The following is a 21,714-nucleotide window of genomic DNA, read 5'->3' as shown; positions in this document are numbered from 1 at the left end:
CGAGCTACAGGAGGAATGTGGACAGGTGTTTCCCATCTTCTGATCGCCGTGTACGCTACTTAAGCCGTGGCTGCCTGCTACTCGTCGCCTGAGTGTTGAGCCTATGTGGTAACCATCTCGAGCCAGTTTTTGGGTTTTGATCTGCTCTGTTCCTTTCTGACATTTGTGTTTTCGCCTTAGGTATCAGTAACCTTGATGTGCATCGATCCTCTAACTATTCCTCAAGCGCTTGGAGCCTTTTGGATTACCTGTCTGGAATTCTACGTACACTCCTGGACTGAGCAATCTTCACCTTTTACTGGATCTGTGTTACATTACGACAAGCGTACTTCTCCTGCAGACCTGTCCACCCTCCTACGTAACTCCTGCTTCACCTTCCACTCGCTTTCCACAGAAAGCACGTTTCGCTGTGAGCTCTACTTCAGTTCTCCTAAACCCCGTCTCCCCTGGCGGATTCCGTTCACTCTCTAGTAAGAGCATTTATCATTATTCATGATATTTATATTTATATATTTATATATACATTGCCGTCCTGTTTTCTTATCAGTTCTTTTTCTCGCACAGTTGGAGAGACCAGATCCCTGTCATCCCCGTGTAGAATTTAGAAATAATAAACTTCTTTTCACCGTTTGATGCTCTCTACTTGTGTTCTTTCTGCATGTGGGTCAGATCAGTGTCAAAAATGATGTCACTCTCAGTAGTTTAAAGAAGGGCTTCATGTTTATATTTTGTAGTTCTACTCCAACAAAAAGTTGGAGATATTAAAAGTTGTCGGACTGCTTGGACAGTCAGTTTTCTCAGTCCAAATCTAAGGAACTGGACGAGTGTCTAATTTAAGGGTCCACTCATCAATGGCCCACACAGCAACCCAGTTTGGAAATTGGTTCATACAGCTTTCAGAATTCCTCAAGGTTCGATCTCCGCTCAAAGTTCTTAGTGTGACTGAAGAGTCACATATAATAGAAGGCTTTAGTAGCGTGAAGAAATAACCATCAGTTTTTTAAAATATTATTTTCTCCACTCAATCCGCATAAAACAAACTGATTTGAGATCCATTGGTTATTTTATCTTGCTGAATTCCTCATTCATATTCATAACATTGGTTTTAAATGTAATAACTCATTTATGTTGGGGATCTGCAACAGTGTAGGAAGCCATATTTGCTCGGTAGAGCAGATCTATCTTTGTGTCTTTTAGAAATGGTGGCACTTGCAAGATTAGGTCTGCACATTTAGCAGCTGCTAACAGCGTTGTGCATCTGCCACTTGGTGAGCCCCTCAGAGAGTCAGAGGTATGGAAGAAGCAATAACTTTTCATGAAATTCATATAAAGGTAAGAGAAACCAGTACAACTCAGAACCTTTAATTAAAATCTTTCAAGTGTATGTCAGGCGCAGCTATTTCTTTTCCTTCTCGCACTCCTTCATACAAGCCGATCCCTCACTCGCTACCTTGTCAGTTACAGTCAGGCCTCCACGCCTTATCAGGATTACATCATTTCCCCTCCATGACTTGTCAGGCACGTCCAAGTCTCATCTTCTGCTCGCCTCGTCAAGTTCTGCAAGTTCTCATCCTCTTGCCTAGTCAGGCTTTCACTATTTTCCCTCTACTCCGTGTCGGGCTCACTCAGGTCTGCCCCCTCTTACCTAGTCAGGTTTGTCTCATCCCCTCCACGCCTTGCCATGCTCGATAGGTCTCACTCTCTGTTCTCCTCGTCAGGCTCAGCTGATTCTACATCCTCCACACCAATCAGGTTATACCATTCCCACTCCAAGCTCAGTCAGCTTCATCCTTTCTCCTCCACGTGTTAGGCTCTGCTTAGCCCTTACACTCATCTTCTTGTTATGTTTCCTTTACCCTCTTAGCTGCATTTCCTTAATGGCATTTCCAGCACTCCACAGCTCTTCTGAAATTTCTTCATTTCAGTTTATTTCCCCTTCTTTTCTTCATGCGGACCCATTTCCTGTTTCATTTAAGCTTCTTCTTCCCTTTAACTACCTCTTTCATTTCCTGCTTTTCTTTATTTATCACCCTATCTATGTATTTCTTTTTCTCGACGGATCTGTTTTTATAGCTTTATTCCATATCTTTATCTGTATAACCTCTGCGGTGTATATATACTGTACATAATTTCGCATTGCCCTCACTATCATCTTGCATTGCCCTCTAGGCATATTATCATCGTGTATTGCCTTCCAGGCATATCTATCATTGTGCATTGCCTTCCAGCCATATCTATCATCGTGTATAGCCTTCTAGGCATATCTTTTATCTTGCATCACCATCTAGGCATATTCATCATCATGCATTGCCTTCCAGGCATATCTATCATCGCGCATTGCCCTCTTGGCATATCTATCATCTGCTTTTCATCCCTATTATTTGCTTGCTTTCATAGCCTATTTATCCTGCCTCAAGTGGAGGAGTTTAAGTATCTCGGAGTCTTGTTCACGAGTGAGGGAAGAATGGAGCGGGAGATTGACAGACGGATCGGTGCGGCTGCTGCAGTAATGGGGGCACTGTGCCGGTCCGTTGTGGTGAAGAGAGAGCTGAGCCGAAAAGCGAAGCTCTCGATTTACCGGTTGGTCTACATTCCTACCCTCACCTATGGCCATGAACTTTGGATCATGACCGAAAGAACGAGATCCCGGATACTAGCGGCTGAAATGAGCTTCCTCCGTAGGGTGGCCGGGCACTCCCTTAGAGATAGGGTGAGGAGCTCGGCCATCTGGGAGGGGCTCGGAGTAGAGCTGCTGCTCCCACATCGAGAGGAGCCAGTTGAGGTGGCTCAGGCATCTATACCGGATGCCTCCTGGACGCCTTCCTCGAGAGGTGTTCCAGGCACGTCCCACCGGGAGGAGGCCCAGGGGACAGCCCAGGACACGCTGGAGGAACTATGTCTCTCGGCTGGCCTGGGAACACCTGGAGGAGCTGGAAGAGGTGTCTGGGGAGAGGGACATCTGGGTGTCTCTGCTGAATCTGCTGCCCCCGCAACCCGGTCCCAGATAAGCGGAAGATGACGAGTACGAGTACTTTATTTCATGTCTTCATCTGGATTTCCTTCATGGCATTTCCAACACTGCATAGCTCTTCTGAAATTTCGTCATCTCACTTTATTTCCCCTTTTCTTTTTGCGGGCCAATTCCCTGTTTAATTTAAGCTTTTTCTTCCCTTTAATTACTTTCACTCATTTCCTGCCTTTCTTCCTCCATTACCCGATCTATCTATTTCTTTGTCCCGGTCAGCGGATCTGTTTTTATAGCTTCATTCCATATCTTTATCTGCATAGCCTTTTAGGCATTTCTATCATCTGCTTTGCATTCCTATTATTTTCCTTGCTTTCGTAGCCTATTTACAAACTATATTTCTCTGCATTATTTATCCTTTCCACGCCTTGCACTTCTTTCGTCCCTTTTATTTCATTCTATTATCCTGATAGATTTCCGTTTTAGTACTCAATTGGGCCTCATCTTCTCAGTCTCTGCCTCATTTTTCTCCTCTACAGGCACCCTCGTTAATTAATTATTTTCTTCTCTTAGATCTTCAGCCCCATCTACGCCTTTTCAGGCTCAGCCCCATCTTCGCCTTGTCAGGCACAGCCCCATCGATGCCTGGTCAGGCACACTAACCCATTCCTTCTCTCTAGGCTCAAATCATTCCTTCTTCACGTTATTCGAATCTTTATGAACCCCGATAACTTCCCTTCCTTTCTCATTTCTGGCCTTGGCCCCAGCCTTGTCCCCCTTTTTTGGGGGGGAAGACATCTCTAAATCTAACCCTAAGATGTTCATTCAAGCGCATGTCATTCTAAGGATTCACGTCTTCCACTGGGGTCAGAGCGCCAAAGAAATAAACATTCACTAAATAACTTTTGTAAATGCATCCCTGTTTTCTCTTTGTGAGTCTGTCCAGGTTGAAATGACAATTGAATTTTGCACTCTGGTGGCAGAATCAGGTTGGAACCTACTAGCTCTTAAAGGGGCATTCAGAAATTTTGTTACTGAGAAATTAAAAGATAAATTAGCTTGTCGTGATGAACCAGAGACACTCGACAAAATAATAAACCTGGCCCTATGCATAGATAATTGTCTTAGGGAAAGAAATACAGAAAAAAGGCAGCTAAAGCCATCCACATTCAGACCAGAAAGCTCAACACCTGTTCTTACTTCAGTAGACCCTGTAGTGCAACCTTCTGTTTCTCCCTGTCAGAATAAGCCCATGCAAACAGGCAGAGCTAGCCTCATACCAAGGGAAAGACAAATGCACCTGACTTCCAGGCAATGCCTTTATTGTGGTAAACTTGGCCACTTCTGATTGCCTTGCCTGGTGCAGCCAAAAGAGACCGCCCATCTGTAGTTCAGGGAGTACTGGAAGGCGCTGTTCACCACCCCAGTTATCCTCGTTTCCAGCTCCATTTCACCATCTGTTAAAACCATGAATAACACTCCTTATTAGCAGTAGTAGATTCTGGCTCTGAACAGAACTTAATCAATCTAGATTTAGTTCACAATTTACAAATACCTGTCCAAGATCTTCCCTTTCCAGTACAAGTTTCTACCCTGGACTGTAAAGCCCTGGAAACAGTTAATTAACAAATACCCATTTCATTTCTATACATTAGGAAACCATCATAAACTAATTTACTTTTTTTTTTATATTCCCCAGCAAAGAAGCCATGTCATTTTGGGACACCCGTGGCTCAAGACCCACGACCTACGCATGAATTGGGCCAAATCACGCAAAGAAGCCTGGAGCCCTCATTGCCTTTGTTTTTGTCTCTGTTCAGCGGTTCCACCTAGCTGCACCAACTCTGACAGCCTTGAGAAGCCACCTGACCTCTCTAATGTACCCTCTGACTATCATGACCTTCAGAAGGTTTTCGATAAGGACCTAGCTCTATCAATTCCTCCTCATCGTCCCCATAATTGTAGCATTGATCTCCTTCCAGGTGTCCTGTTGCCCTCTGGCCGACTATATAAAATTTCCAATTTTGAACGTAAAACCGTGGAGCAGTACATTAACATCTCTCAAGTCTGGAAGGATTTCTCCATAGCCCTTGGGGCACAGTCCAAACTCTCTTCTGGCTTTCATCCACAACGTTTAAACCAAGAAATGGAAAATACACTCAGATGGCTCTGCAATAATAATCCCTCTTTCCATAGTCACCATCTCATTTGGGCTGAGTATTTTCAAAATTTCCATGCCTCTGCAGCATCCGGTTTTTCTCCATTTGAATCCTCTTTAGGTTATCAACCATCACTCTTAAACTCATCCGCCCTAGAGTCTGTCCTGCTATCCGTAACCATTTACTCCACTGCTGTCGATTCTGGAATCAAACCATAACAGCCCTCCAACATTCATCCCATCAAAATAAGAAATATGCAAAAAAGAGGAGAATCCCAACTCCCACTTGCTCACCTGGACAGGAAGTTTGGCTGTCCTCTATAGACTTTCCTCTGAAGGCTTACTCCAGAAAACTAGCACCCAGATACCTCGGCCCATACTCAGTCTCCGTGGCGTTACTCACCTTCCCCTAGATCTCATGCACAATCCTCAAAATCATATTTTAAAAATATAGGTTATCATTTTATTTTATTCCTGCCATATAATTTTCAAAAGAATTTACAATTGTCATATCCAACCATAAAGCAGTTCCATAAAACCCCTTTGAATTTACAGCACCATGTAAAATAATCTGTAGACGGTAATAAATCCTTGCCCTGACCCTCATTTTATTTTTCTTCAAAATAAATCAGCTGTGAGTGTTTTGTCTGTCTCAGTTAGGCTACTGAAGCAGATAAATAGACCAAACCAAGTAGTAAAAAATAGAAAAAACTAAAGCAGGCATAAAGACAGCAAGAGAAATAATTATATATTCAATGCGCTAAGTGACCTTTGCATGCTCATGACTCTGTAATATCATTACCACAAAAGCTACAACCATGGCCATCAATTATTTGACCAACCCTGCACACCCCACCTTAACTAATAGTTTTATTCCCCTCCTCTACTGATTTATCTCAATAGGCTCCCACTCATTTATTAGCTCTCTATTTGTTCAAACTTTAGCATAATGCTCTACAGTTACAAATGATAAAAGTGGGATATGCACTGTAGTTGACTTTTTCCCCCAAGTTCTTCCTCCTTTCCAGTCACCCAACTCAAAGTTTGTCATTAACACTTGTCCCCGTCTTTTCTTTTTCCTTTCAAGGTCATTGTTTGTTGCACAAAAAAAAAACAAAAAAAAAAACACATAGTCGAGTTTTACTATATTTTTTGTTTGAACTATGCTTTAACTCCAAACTTTAAAAAGGCAGTGAAGGACACACTAGCTTATTTATGACACAATGACACCTACCTTTTTTTTTTTTCAAAGTCTTAAATAATGCTGGAAAAATAATTATCAGAAATGTGCTGCTTCATGTAATATTAGCATTTAAACAAATGAAAATACAATTAATAAGGTTTTTCTGTCTTTAAATTGACATTTACAATTGAGCCCAAAATCTTCATGCTGCTGGCAGATGATAATTTGTTTCTGAGAGGAAATTAAACAAGCAAATCTGTATGCATTTTACATTGAAACAAATGTCAAAGAAGTATTAATTTTGAGCTAAAAAATAGCAGCTTTACAGCAGCTTATTTTTATTTTCAACCTTTTATTTCAAGTACTTAGGGAACAATATTACAACTCATGTCAAGAAACGATTCTTGGAGTGGACTCAAGTGCAGGCAGGTATGCAGAGATAAAGTGAATAAAACATGTTTTAATAAAAAAGTAAAAAACTCACAACAGGCAAATGGTAACAGATGCAGACATGAACATAGGCAGGCTTGGCATGGTAACAATCGATGACATGGACAGGCTTGGCTTGGCATAAACAAATGGTCGCCCACAGGAGTGGCAAGGCAAACAGTATTTTCCAGCAAGGAGTAGACAGGACAGAAGAGCATATATGGAGCATGACAGGTGAAAGCAGTGAGACTGGTGACATAAAGCAGGTGGACCAAATACAGATGATTAAGTTGGAAGTGGCTGAGAACAGAAACAAAATATGATAAGAACTAAACAGAGATACAAAGACAAAGTAAGACCAGTGGAAAGTTCTTTCAGTAGTCACAGAACTAAAATGCTCCATAAACAGAATGAATAAGAAACTAAACCAAAAATAAAAGAACTAAAGCATCACCTGGAAAACAAATAATGATGAGCAAGATCCAAAACAAAACTCAAATACCTACAAATCATGACAGTTCTATATTTTATTTATTTATTTAAAATGTTTACCTCTAGAAACACCAATATATTCACTACTTTCTTATAATTCATCTTTTATCCTTTAAAATTTACTTTTTAACTCTTAGGTCAGATTCAACCATTCAGTGTGTACATGTAACATTAGTTTTTCAAATAACATCTTTACATGGCAAAGAATACAATTTCAGTGCTTTGGCATAAGCTTTAATAAACTGAAGCAAAACAACAACAGAGCAAATTTTATTTTATTTTGGTGTGAGTGTAAAGCGTTCTTTTGCATTGTATACAGATCCAAAACCCAATTGCAATCACAACATGGCAGGAGAGGAGGAACACAGGAAAAAAGGCTAGTCATTAACCCGAAGAAGAAGGGGAGGTTTTTCCTCCTGCACTTAAATGATACATAATCCAACAATCTCCAACCGTTCCTCTCAAATCCTCATTTCTCTTCTTTTCTTTTGTTGCGTGCCATTTTACTAAGACAGCCATTCAGTGTTCTCTCTCACTATTTATCAATTTTTTTCTCTTCCTTTTATAGACTAATTTTGCCCGTTTCAGCAAGGACATGGATGTGTCTCCTAACCACCCCAACCCACACACACACACACACACACACACACACACACACACACACACACACACACACACACACACACAATTTCATTTGGTGAGTTTCTTCTCCTCTGTCTTTCTTTCACCTTTCCAGGAAATAACAGTGTGCAATATCTTTCATCTTTCTCCTCCCTGAAGAGAAGACTGCCCAGCAGACACAGAGAAGCAGAGTCAGCGTTTCAGCCCTATATGATGTCACAGACTCCCTGACCTAACCCACCCAGCGAAACACACTCGCACATAACAAATTCTAAACCGCTGAAGAATTAAGGAAATCAAATGCATCTAACAACTCAGTTTTTTTTTTTTTCATCTAGACATACTCCTGCATCAGGCACATTCACTTTAAACTCTGACTTACAGTAGGTGAGAAAGAGCGTCATCGCCACAGAGGAAAACTCTGTTTCACTGCTGAACTCAAGTTTGAGAAAATCACAGAAAATGTAAAGCAACTCTGCAGCTGGCATTCAAAGTCTAACTTTTTTTTTCTGTATGATGCCTTGGAATTTGGGGTTACAATTTTAAAAATTGGCTGTAGAGAGGGAGCTTCCAGACAGACAGCAAGTGAGAATGGTGAGGGACCGGCAGGAAAGAGTTAGAGTGACGAAAGAAGGCAAGGGGGCAGAACATGTGAGAAGCGGAGACAGAAAGAGAGAGCGAAAAAAATAGGTGAAGATAGTTACAGTGACGGGAGGGAAAGGGGGAGATGGGGAGGTTGAATGTGTTAATACACAGGAACACTGCATCAAACCAATGCACTGCTCTGAGGCTGGCTGAGCAGCTGAGAGGAGTGCGTCAGCAGTACATTCACGTTCCCACTGAAGGACAAAGGGAGGGGGCAGAGCAAGCATCTTAGCTGCCTGCAACACCGACACACATTGGGGTGGGGGGAGGTTGAAGGGTGGAAGAGGGAGATTGGAGAATAAACAAGAAGAAGAGATGAGGATAAGAATGCTGCTCCTGCTGTTTCTGTGACGGTGGGCTGGATGTGAGAGTGGCTTGCCATTTCTCTCTTGAAAACTCTGCTTTGCGCACTCTATCTTTCTTTTGCTCTTGATCTATCAGGGATTCTTTCTCTCCTTTTCTTTTAAAGCTCCCTCATGCCCTCTCTCTCTCTGCCACTCCGACTACTGCAGTAGTCCACCAGCCAGCCGCAACTCTGACAGCCACACACATGGCTAACTGCCACAACTTACTCCCTCAGCCCTGGAGAAAGAAATAACAAAAATGCAGGCAAAGGGATATTGCAGGAGACAGTCCGGGAAACAAAACAAACAGCGGAGAAAATAATTCCCAACATCTTTCCTTGTTTAAGGATACAGATACGGAACCCACTTTCACTGCTATCCTCCAGCGTCATCTTTTTCCTTCTCTCTTATTGCAGAGGAGGACAAGAGTGCTCTCTCTCTCGCTTTCCCTCTCTCTTCCATCAGCCTTTTGCAAAGCTCCAACAGTGCAGCGTATCCCCCCTTTCACAAAGCGCCACCATCTCTCCCACCACCTTCTACCCCCCTCCCCCCAGGAGGAATAGACGGATTACTGCTAACTGTGCACACGGCAGCTTGCAGCTGCTCTGACCAGGGCCAGCCCAACGTTAGGAGAAAGCAAGAGGAAAGCAAAGGATGAGCGAAAACAGTGATGACTGTGCCGGGAGTTCTTTGGTCTTTTTTTGTCTCCAAATCTCTGTCACAACAGGGCTAATCAGCGACCGACAAGCCCTTGGCAAAGTCATAGTAAGGGAGGTCTCTCACCCAGACAGGCAACCAACCAACGAGCCAACACATGCACCAAGAGCTGACAGAGAGGGGCATTTTTTTCTTTAATTTCAGTTAGTCCCATCTTTTCTCCTCCTCTGTGGCAATCAGCTACGTAATGGATCATTGTGATTTATCCCCGGTGGAGCTGCATTTTGGAATCTGTAGTCTGGCAAGAGAAGAGTCGGTGGAGAAAGAAAGGATCTAAGCACCTGCTAAGATGTCATGGCCTTACCTTTTGCTGTGAGTGTTTTCTAAGCTGCTTTTTATTTTAAATTTTAAAAAACCATTTTAATCCTCGGCTAATAAAGAGTCACATTACTTTTTCAAAAGAAAAGGACAAGAAAGCATTTATCTTCTATCATTTCATGGAAAGGATTTATCAGTGAATTTGACGCATGGTTGTTCCTTTTAACTTTTTGGAAAAAAAGAGGACCTTTAAACTAATGAGGTAAGTTAGTATTGCTGTTACCTAAAGTAGATTGCTGATTTGCTTTTCCATAGCTTTTATTAGAATAACCTTTCTCGTTCTTTCTCTGCATGTTCCCCCCTTCATTCCTTCACACAAAAACGTTGATGCAGCATCTTCCTGTACTGTCGATGGAACTTGGGAGCCTTCAGCTGCCCCAGCCAGGCTAGGGTGGTCTGTCCTTCGGTGTGTCCCATCTCCCCCCACCATGCAGAATAATGAGCCCTCCACACCATGAGTCCGTTGGCCCAGGTTAATGTGCAGTCTACCTGGAACACAGCCCTGCTCGCCGTGCTTTCCCTCATGGTGCCTGCTCTCAGTATGTGCCAGTCGACAGGCCCTGAGTTGGGCTCAACAATCTCACAGAACTGTCCAGGTGTGTGCTCCTGCACTAACCAGCTCAGCAAGGTGGTGTGCACCCGTAGAGGCCTGATTAGGGTTCCTCCGAACATCCCAGCCAACACCAGGTACCTGAACCTGATGGAGAACAGTATAGAGACCATACAGGCAGATACCTTCAGACATTTGCATCATCTGGAGGTGTTGCAGTTGGGCAGAAATGCAATCAGGCAGATTGAAGTGGGGGCTTTTAATGGTTTGACCAGCCTCAATACCCTGGAGTTGTTTGACAATAGACTAACAGTCATACCAAGTGGAGCTTTTGAGTATCTTTCAAAACTGAGAGAACTGTGGCTCAGAAATAATCCAATTGAGAGCATTCCCTCTTATGCCTTTAACCGAGTTCCCTCACTCATGAGACTAGACCTGGGAGAGCTGAGGAAGTTGGAGTACATCTCTGAAGGGGCTTTTGAGGGCCTTCATAACCTCAAGTACCTGAATTTAGGGATGTGCAGTTTGAGGGAATTTCCAAATTTGTCACCTCTCTTAGGATTGGAGGAGTTGGAGATTTCTGCAAATGTTTTTCCAGAGCTAAAGCCTGGGGCCTTTCATGGGCTTAAGAATTTACGTAAACTTTGGATTATGAACTCTGCCATTACAATCATTGAGAGGAATGCATTTGATGACATCACTGCTTTGGTGGAGCTGAATCTAGCCCATAATAATTTATCATCCCTTCCCCATAACCTATTCACCCCTCTACAGTATCTGGTGGAGCTACATCTACACCACAACCCTTGGCGCTGTGATTGTGATGTAGTTTGGGTCTCCTGGTGGCTCAGAGAAAATATTCCTACAAATTCCACCTGTTGTGGACGCTGCCACACTCCAGCCCAGATGAGAGGAAAATACTTAGTGGAAGTTGATCAAACAACATTTCAGTGTTCAGCACCAGTCATACTCGATGCTCCAAGAGACCTGAACATTTCTGCAGCAAGGGTGGCAGAAATGAAGTGTCGCACAGCAGCTATGAGCTCTGTCCGATGGCTTCTCCCCAATGGGACTGTGTTAACCCATGGCTCAGCTCACCCAAGGATATGTGTTCTCAATGATGGAACACTCAACTTTTCCAATGTTCTCCCATCAGACACGGGGGTGTACACTTGCATGGTGAGCAACATGGCAGGCAATTCCAATGCTTCTGCCTATCTAAATGTTAGCAATGCCGAACTTAACACATCAAACCTATCCTATTTTACCACTGTAACAGTGGAAGTGTTGGAACCCACAGTGGAGGAGACCCCCAAGCCCAAGCCAACTTTACCTGCCTCACCCTCTGTTTTTCAACCTGTCTTTATCTCCACACCAACTGTGCTGTTTCAGAATACCCAAACTCCAAGGCAGGTGTCAGTTCCCACAGCCAGAGTCCCTAGCGGGCCACCTGCCAGTCTGGATGAGATGATGAAAACCACGAAAATCATCATTGGCTGTTTTGTAGCTGTTACCTTACTAGCAGCCGCCATGTTGATAGCATTCTATAAATTGCGTAAGAGGCATCAGCAAAGGAGTACTGTGGCTGCAGCCAGGACCATAGAAATCATACAAATGGAAGAAGAGGTTCCACCTGTTCCACCACCTACATCCGGATCTAGTGGCTCTGACGACACAGGCTTGGTACTGCCAACGTTAGTGGAACACAACAGCAACACATTTAAGCCTGGGTATGTGTCTTCTTCATCACGACAAGGGAGCTATGGGGCCCATTGGACCCAGAACAACTCTCTCCATCGCTCAGTTAGACAGCATCATAGCCACATCAGTGTCATTGCTGATCCCTATGTCATAATGACCTCTAACAGCAAGGAGAAGGTTCAGGAGACCCAAATCTGAATTATACTCCATGTGAATCTATTTATGACTCTGTCCAAACCTCTGCTCTCGAATCTGCTCATACGTCCATGCAATATAATGCACAAAGAAGAAAATGTTAACTTTATTTTGTACAGAAGTGCAAAACAGACTTTTTTCTTGTATATGCCTATACATACATATATAAATATGAAAAAAAAAAAAATATATATATATATGACTGAAACTACAGCCAAGCAGTGGTAAAAAATGCAGAATATATTAAGAAACAAAGTAATTTGAAACTATTTTCTATCTGGTGACTTTTATTTCAAAAGCATAAAAGAAGTTGTTTTTCTGACTGAAAATAGAGTGGCACTGTCTAATGTAAGTAAAGAGGCATTCTGTTTGTTTTCACCATGTTTAGGGAAAAGTAAATCTCATCATAAAGGCACCAGTTTCTGTTTTTACTGTGCCAAATATAATATGCAATAGAATAGAATTCCCTAACTAAAGAACACAAAAAGACATATAAGTAAATATAGAAATAGATATAAACATTTGTCCAATAGCAACAAAATGGCACAGATAGATTGTGCTGTTCAGTAGCTATCAGCCAAATGCTTTTGGTCTGCAGTGAATTCCTGCAGCTAAGGTTTAACCCTGTGTTTGCTGGCGTTAGGTTGTCCTTCTTTGACAGTGCCGGTGCCTTTTTTGTAGCGCATCTAAACATGTTTATTTAAAGTGTACATGATTCCCCACTGGTTTAACTGGCAAAGGTGGCATGCTGTCCAATAACAACTGTTATAAAATATTTATTTTCTGTCATTGGTTGCATTTTGTATTATTTTCCCTTTAGGAACTTGATAGCTTCTTAATGGCTTGTGTAGTGTTTAGGGCTAATTTAGTAATGCATTACAACAGTTGCCTGGCTCGTCTCTGCAAGGGCTCATTCCAACGCTATTTTTTTCAAAAGAACAAATATGTTTTGCATTAAAATGTGGTTTTGCTAATGATTCTAGTTTTGGGGGGAAAACATGCAGAGGATTGAAGTCAAGCAAACGAATGTCTGATACTGGAGCTTTTCTATGGACTAAACTAAAAAATATATTTTGTTTTATTTTTACCTTTGATTTTTAACAACACTATTTTTATGGAGCAACAAAGGAGGCAATGCAAATAATAAAAAAACACCATTTGGTTTGTATTTCTCTAATCTGAAAGATTTTCATCTAATGTTTTTCCTTCTCTCAGTATCTCTATATTTGTGTAAGTTTAGTCTTAAAGGCAGAAGGCAGTAATGTAAATGGTATCTTACCCCACTCCCCTATTGTACGGTCCTATGCATTTACTTAGTGTTTGCATGAATGGGTCTTTAAGTAATTGGTGTACAATGCTGCATTATACCCCACAGTGGGTCTCTATGCAGGTCAGATAGGCTGCTGGTCTTTGATGCCTCAGCTTAGTTCTTAACATTGATTTCTCAGTGACTGAAGGGGAAGCATACATGTCTTTTACATTCCTTTTCTTATGTGCTCATCCTCAGACCTAATTATGTTCTGGATCTGATATTAATTCAGTAAAGAAAAATGTTTATGTTGTGTTATATATTAATTACAGCACAAGGCAACCAATTTGCAATGTCACCTAATAACAGAAAAGCTATTTGTTTTCAATTATATCCTTTTTTTAACAGATGCTATATGTGTCAGTGTATTTCTGAGCAATGATCTTGATGTCATGCAGCTACAAGGCCAGCTACCATTACTGTGGCTTGTTTCTGTGATAATTTAAATGCCTCTTCTATGATGTTAAACTGTTGCCATTTCTACAGTCACTCAGCAGTTTTCCATATATTGTAATGATTTGACACATGCTAGTCAACAATGTAGGTTACTGGTCATTTGAAAGTTTTATATTTTAGTGCAATTTTTCTAATGCTGAAGGAACTTGATATAAGAGATAATTAAAATATGATACCTGTGATAAAAATAAAGCATTGTGAATTGATAGTACCACCAATATTTTATTTAAACACTCTGCACTGCACATGTTATATGACCAAGATGACTGGTATTATTAAACTACAGACAAATTTGTTGGCACCTATGGTAAAGATGTGTAAAAAGAATTAAAAAATATATATATTTTTTATGTCACAATCTCAAACTGAATTAAAGAAAGTAACATTCAATTTGAGTATGTTTTTACAGTGGGAATAAACATATTAGGAAATAATCATTTTAAACAAACTCACTCATGGCACAATTATTTGTATCACCACTGTTCATGGAAGGAAGTTTATTTGTGCCTGAAGAATTTATGGGTTGATTTGACCAGATGTTTTGGATCATTATCCTGCTGAAAGATTCTATAACAGCCAATATGCAGTGTTCTTGAAGAATCCACCCCTTTTTAGAGTTTTAGGGTTGAATCTGAAAACTTTTCTGAAGAGAAACTGGTCCACAGCATCACAGATCATCAACTGTACTTAACACTGGGCATGATATGTTGTTTCACATAGTCATCTTTTGTTTCAAATTTGGATTTTAACAAGATCCCATAACGAAATTAGAATGCCACAATACTTCTCAAAGTGAAGTAATTCCTGCAAAGCACTCCCCAGGTGCTATTGGCATGTGACTAACTCAAATTAAGTAAGTCTTAGCTATTATTATTAGCTCTGAAAATGAGGGTCAGTGCATTATGCTTGACACCTTGTTATTACTATGTTTGAGACTCTTATTTTGAAATAATAAAGTTGCGTTGACAAAATCTGCTTGTGGGGCTTGGAGTGTTGGAGAATCCTTAACCCCTTTAAATAATTTGTCTTGCAGTATTTTGGGTTACCACTAAAAAAAAACAAAAAACAAAAACAAACTGAGACTGATAGATAAAAGGTGCATGATTTGTAAGTACTGTGACAATACCACAACTGGCTTACCATTAGCCTTTAACATGGCTAAAGTTGTTTGCTTTGAAGCAACCACGTTGACTAAACTAAAGGGCTGTTTTACAAATCTTGAATGCATTTGAATAATAGACTAATCAGATCTGAACTTCATAATTATACACTTTATAGACTCCTTAAAACACTTTGAATATTTGTGAAAACACAAAAAGAAAGGATTAGTAATAATTTTTGGTATCATACCCACTATAGAATGATTCTATGAGTAAAACCCTGATATATGCATTTGTCAAATCCGGACTGGAATATTCTATAATGATTACATATTCTTTAAAACACAGTTTGTGATTTGTGAACCTTTGCTCTCTTTGTAAATATAAAAAGAGATTATTAGGTTTTTCCACAAGTATTGCTAAAATCAACTCAATTGTCACTGTACATTATACAACAAAATTATGTTTCTCTAGTGGAGCATTTAAAAACATGACATACGTGATAAAATATCATGTTGTGAATCGGTGTTGTGTATCGGCTTGTTTAAGAGTCTTGAAAGAACTTTCCAAACGTTCATTGAGAGATGGCTAAAGGTTAATATTTCAGTCATTACAGCAAAGGGCGGCTACTTTAAGGATTCTAAAATATAATATATTTAAAGTTATTTTACAATTTTTTGTTTGCTACATCATTGTGCATGTGTTCATTCACTGCTTTGATGCTTGCATTGAGAATCTATGCACAATGTAAATTGTCACAAATTGTCACAAAAAAAATGAAAAAGGCATTCAAAACCTTTTGACCAGTAGTGTATGTACATATACATATATATATATATATATATATATATATATATATATATATATATATATATATATGGTTACTAGAAGTGGTTTTACATTTGCACCTCAGTTAATAACCTCTGTTCTAACATCTAAATGCAGTAGAAAACAGTAAGTATATTTCTGGTGCAACAGAACAAAACGTACGCAGCAATTTGCAGTTTTCTCCAGCATCATTTGCAAAAGGCGATTTGTTTTGTAAAGATATGCAAAACAAATAAAACATCTTCAAATTATTTTCAAGCTTTACTCAGGTCCAAATGAAAGGATAAAAAAAGGAGCCTGTGTTTCCTTCAAGCACAGGTATACCTGTACAAACAGTGAAGACTCAAGAGTTTCCTCATTTTCATCATCTCTTTACACTCAGACAGCCTAACTGGCTACTCTTTGCTTTGGCCAAATTGAATATTCTCGTTTTTTCAGTATGTGTGAGTTGAAAAAAAACAGCAGACTCTTAATATTTCTTCGGCACAGCATGGCTCTGGCTCTGTTAGGCATCCCATATGACGCTACTTGCTGTTTGTGAGGCCTTTAATGTGCTTGATATCCAGATACATGAAATCATTTTGTTTTTTCAGATATTCTTTCTCCTCTTATTCAGTGTTAGCAGCTAAAAAAGGATTAAAGTCTTGAATTAGCATAATACTGTCAACCCACTGATCTAACTCTGCTCCACCACTATCAAGCATTATGAGCTGAAAGGAGTAGAGTGGCCAGCATGTTTACAACTGAAAACAAAGACCTAGATAGTCCTCCCTTGACAACTGTAAGGTTAATATGATTTTTTTCTCTTGGGTGGCTGCTGACTTAACTCCAACAGCTGAGTCACTCTCTTCACTTTGAATTTTACTGGATCTTGCATTGTTGCAAACAAACAATAAGTGCTGCCATCTTCTGTTTCCTCCCACCCCTCGTTTCCCCCATCCCCCTCTTTCACTCTTTTAAGTTAATATTATTTCCTCAGCACCTCAAATAAATAACACTCATAGATTTTCTATTTGCTATCTGTTTGACAAAAAAAAAAAAAAAGATTTGCATTGCTTTTTGCAGCATGCACATAAATTCCCACCTGTTTATAAAATTTTTATAATGTCTTTTTTCATGCCCAGTCAGTGGGTTCCTGATAAGGTTTAAGCTACTTGTCCCGAAATATGCATCATCTGTAAAAACGTATTACATACTAAACATGGGCAAAATAAATGGGTAAAAAAAATTGCTTAGCTGTAGGTTTACTTATTCAGACTTGCAGAGAAAAAAACAACACAAAATGGTTGAGATAAAGTTCTGTAGTTGACATACTATAAGATAGAGCAATGCCCCAAGCTTCTGGATCTGTATCTGCTTATAAAGTCTCTGCAGTAGGAAGCATTTGTTCTATGACTACAAAGGTACTGAAAGAAATAACCCATTCTTAAACATGAGCAGTGGCCAAGACTGGATTCTTATGACCTCAATAAAACTTAATTAAGTATCCTAAACTGGGCAGTACTTTACCAATGTACTATACCTTTTCTGAATCTGTGATCTCCTAAAAGGTTTAATACCTTAAAGGGACACTTTCAATGTTTTAAAGAAAGGTTCTGTGAATACAATTGCCTGCAGAAGAAATATGTCAAACTGAAGCTTGTAGAAAATGAAGAAACTTTGAGAACAGTCCAAGGCTACTAGGCCATCAGATGGAGTGATTCAAAATAACTTGAAATGAAAATGTTTCCTTGAGACACAATGCTGCATTAACAAATTAAACACATGCACTTTCACAATAAACCCTTGTTAGGCTTGCTGCTTTTTTTTTTCAGCTGGACAACTTTTGTGTTAATATGGTAAAGTCTCCAGTTTGTTCTAAACATGACATAAATAGAGCAAACAATCTGATTTTCTCATCAGACTGCACTGTAATCAAATATAGTATGTTCCGTGCTTTTCTAGGTCTTGTAGTTGTTTGGAGATTATCCCAGTGGACTTACAATCAGCTGTGATGAGGTGATGAGGAGGATTGATACAGCTAGCAGCTTCCGCCAATGTTTAGCTTTAGTTAGATATTTAAGACAGAAAAAAAAAAATCAGGCCTGACTCAGTAAAGAAGCTGTTTTTTGCAGGATGCTGCTCTGCAGAACATGAACACACAAACACACATCACCATCATCACATCAGCTAACAGGACAACAAAGTCACACAGATATACACAGCTGAGAGAAGCAACATAAGGTGGAGGCTACATCTCAGTAGCTGCAGTGATAGCTGTCCATCAGATAGCAAGCATGGGAAAAGTGTTAATGCTGGAATAGTTATGTGCTGTGGGCTTTCATTCTTGGCTTTAGTGAGCACAGAAGAAAGATTTCCGTCCAAAACTGTTTTTGAAAGCCGGTGATCTGTTTTTGTGCCAGACCTAGTGGTCAACCAGTTCCCAAAATGGGTTTTGGTACCAGAGCAATGAGTGCATCTGATGTGCTGCAATGCAAGATTTGAAAATACAGTTTAATGCCTGTATTCTTGTAACTGTAATGCAGTTTAAGTGAAGTGTCTCAGAATAGAAAACAGAAACAAATCTAATACTTTAAAAACTGTGTAATGACAATTTATATATATACAGGTCCTTCTCAAAATATTAGCATATTGTGATAAAGTTCATTATTTTCCATAATGTCATGATGAAAATTTAACATTCATATATTTTAGATTCATTGCACACTAACTGAAATATTTCAGGTCTTTTATTGTCTTAATACGGATGATTTTGGCATACAGCTCATGAAATCCCCAAATTCCTATCTCACAAAATTAGCATATTTCATCCGACCAATAAAAGAAAAGTGTTTTTAATACAAAAAACGTCAACCTTCAAATAATCATGTACAGTTATACACTCAATACTTGGTCGGGAATCCTTTGGCAGAAATGACTGCTTCAATGCGGCGTGGCATGGAAGCAATCAGCCTGTGGCACTGCTGAGGTCTTATGGAGGCCCAGGATGCTTCGATAGCGGCCTTTAGCTCATCCAGAGTGTTGGGTCTTGAGTCTCTCAACGTTCTCTTCACAATATCTCACAGATTCTCTATGGGGTTCAGGTCAGGAGAGTTGGCAGGCCAATTGAGCACAGTGATACCATGGTCAGTAAACCATTTACCAGTGGTTTTGGCACTGTGAGCAGGTGCCAGGTCATGCTGAAAAATGAAATCTTCATCTCCATAAAGCTTTTCAGCAGATGGAAGAATGAAGTGCTCCAAAATCTCCTGATAGCTAGCTGCATTGACCCTGCCCTTGATAAAACACAGTGGACCAACACCAGCAGCTGACACGGCACCCCAGACCATCACTGACTGTGGGTACTTGACACTGGACTTCTGGCATTTTGGCATTTCCTTCTCCCCAGTCTTCCTCCAGTCTCTGGCACCTTGATTTCCAAATGACATGCAGAATTTGCTTTCATCCGAAAAAAGTACTTTGGACCACTGAGCAACAGTCCAGTGCTGCTTCTCTGTAGCCCAGGTCAGGTGCTTCTGCCGCTGTTTCTGGTTCAAAAGTGGCTTGACCTGGGGAATGCGGCACCTGTAGCCCATTTCCTGCACACGCCTGTGCACGGTGGCTCTGGATGTTTCTACTCCAGACTCAGTCCACTGCTTCCGCAGGTCCCCCAAGGTCTGGAATCGGCCCTTCTCCACAATCTTCCTCAGGGTCCGGTCACCTTTTCTCGTTGTGCAGCGTTTTCTGCCACACTTTTTCCTTCCCACAGACTTCCCACTGAGGTGCCTTGATACAGCACTCTGGGAAAAGCCTATTCGTTCAGAAATTTCTTTCTGTGTCTTACCCTCTTGCTTGAGGGTGTCAATAGTGGCCTTCTGGACAGCAGTCAGGTCGGCAGTCTTACCCATGATTGGGGTTTTGAGTGATGAACCAGGCTGGGAGTTTTAAAGGCCTCAGGAATCTTTTGCAGGTGTTTAGAGTTAACTCGTTGATTCAGATGATTAGGTTCATAGCTCGTTTAGAGACCCTTTTAATGATATGCTAATTTTGTGAGATAGGAATTTTGGGTTTTCATGAGCTGTATGCCAAAATCATCCGTATTAAGACAATAAAAGACCTGAAATATTTCAGTTAGTGTGCAATGAATCTAAAATATATTAATGTTAAATTTTCATCATGACATTATGGAAAATAATGAACAATATGCTAATATTTTGAGAAGGACCTGTATAAACGACCCTGCTTGTTTTGTTCATGGACTATATCTCAAGATGTAATCATTCATATGAGGTTGCCTGATTTGGGAATCTCAAGATCCCATCTTTGCTTTTCGTAGATTATTTGGTTCTCTTGACTTTTTCAGGCCATGACCTCCACCATGCACTGGAGTGGTATGCAGCTAAGTGTGAAGCAGCCAGGATGACAGTCAGCTCCTCTCGACCAGAAAAAGCTGGACTACGTCCTCTGGGTTGGGGGTCAGTCTCTGCTTCAAGAAGAGGAGTTTAAGTATCTTGGTGTGTTGCCCACAAGTGATGGTGGGATGGAACCGCAAATGGGCAGAAAGATTGGAACTTTGTCTCCAGTAATGCGGGTGCTGCTCCTGTCTGTTGTATTGAAAGAAGAGCTGAGACAAAAAGCAAAGCTGTGGATTTACCGGTCTGTCAACGTTCCAACCCTCACCCATAATATAGAGTGAAAACCTTAAACCAGCTATGTTTTCTTAAATATGTAAATTTTTAGTTAGGATTTAAGCAAATTTGAAACAAATTTCCGTCATCTTTGTTTTCTTTTGGTCACATTCTTTGGTCGTTTTTGTTCATTAATTACAACAGAAAATATTGGAGGACAATCATTCTGTCTTAAATGGACGTCAGTATTTCCATTTTCTAGAGTAATACTTAAAGTTTTTCTCTGAAATTCCAATTCAAATCTGCAATATAATGTAAACCATTTTCTACTCTACTGATAATGAAAAACAGACCACTCAATTATCTTGCAACAGACAGTCTAGACAACACTATGTTGTAATGTATAAATATGTCAGTGTCATTGTAATTTAGGCCACAGTGCTTGCTTTCAAACACTGTGGCTCTAAGAGCAGACAGCAACCTTAGGATGTTCCTTCAGGTTCATTTCTATGTCAGTCTGTGTCTGTCTTTTCTGGAGCTCATCTGTGTATGTGTTTGCTCTCCCAGCACTGAGCACACTGTTTTACTATTTTAACATCCCAGACCCATGACTGTAGGTGCAAAAGTAAATAAATGAAAGAATAAATGCTAATAAACAAAATACATAATTGATGCCCCAATATACAATAATACAAAGAATAAGTTAAAATTGTTTACTTAAAAATCCAGACAGCAAAAATGTAGAATTACTTCAATGTAGTTTTTATTATTTTTTTAAATGTATTGTCTATGTAAATTGGTTTGTCTGTAATAGATTGAGTATTTGAGTTGTTATTATAACTGTGGAGGAATTTTGGTCTACTCTTCTTTGCAGAAATATCTTACTTCAGACGCACTGGATAGGATTGTTTTGTCTGGAGTTTATAATTATGTGTTTCCATTTCTCTAATTTGGTTAATTGCGAAATCAACCCAAGCTATGAGTAGGGAGTCATTATCCAAACAATAAACATCTGCTTCTTCTAGGACACATAACCCTTTGCTACAATACCATAAATATTGCGGTCCAACATCAGACCTGGACAGGACCGTGGTTG

General features: G+C 40.2%; 1 protein-coding gene and 1 long non-coding RNA gene across 4 annotated transcripts; both read left to right on the top strand.

The window, feature by feature from the left end:
• Positions 1–331: 331 nt before the first annotated feature.
• Positions 332–630, top strand: LOC124883515. The gene is made up of 2 exons (XR_007042224.1): positions 332–470; positions 565–630. It is a non-coding gene; the product is annotated as an uncharacterized LOC124883515 (long non-coding RNA).
• A 7,284-nt stretch (positions 631–7,914) lies between these two features.
• On the top strand, positions 7,915–14,294 carry lrrc4.2 (leucine rich repeat containing 4.2). Of its 3 annotated transcripts, XM_047382318.1 has the most exons (3): positions 7,915–9,866; positions 10,000–10,074; positions 10,206–14,294. In XM_047382318.1, exon 3 carries the CDS (start codon positions 10,327–10,329, stop codon positions 12,319–12,321), a length of 1,995 nt encoding a protein of 664 aa, XP_047238274.1. In that variant the 5' UTR covers positions 7,915–9,866; positions 10,000–10,074; positions 10,206–10,326; the 3' UTR covers positions 12,322–14,294. The 3 variants fall into 3 exon arrangements, with proteins under 3 accessions (XP_047238274.1, XP_047238267.1, XP_047238258.1); XM_047382311.1 differs by lacking the exon at positions 10,000–10,074; XM_047382302.1 differs by having other exon boundaries at positions 7,915–10,074.
• Positions 14,295–21,714: the final 7,420 nt, after the last annotated feature.

The sequence above is a fragment of the Girardinichthys multiradiatus genome, chromosome 2 (assembly GCF_021462225.1).
Source record: "Girardinichthys multiradiatus isolate DD_20200921_A chromosome 2, DD_fGirMul_XY1, whole genome shotgun sequence".
Classification (NCBI taxonomy): domain Eukaryota; kingdom Metazoa; phylum Chordata; class Actinopteri; order Cyprinodontiformes; family Goodeidae; genus Girardinichthys; species Girardinichthys multiradiatus.
This window is presented reverse-complemented; position numbering and strand designations above follow the sequence as displayed.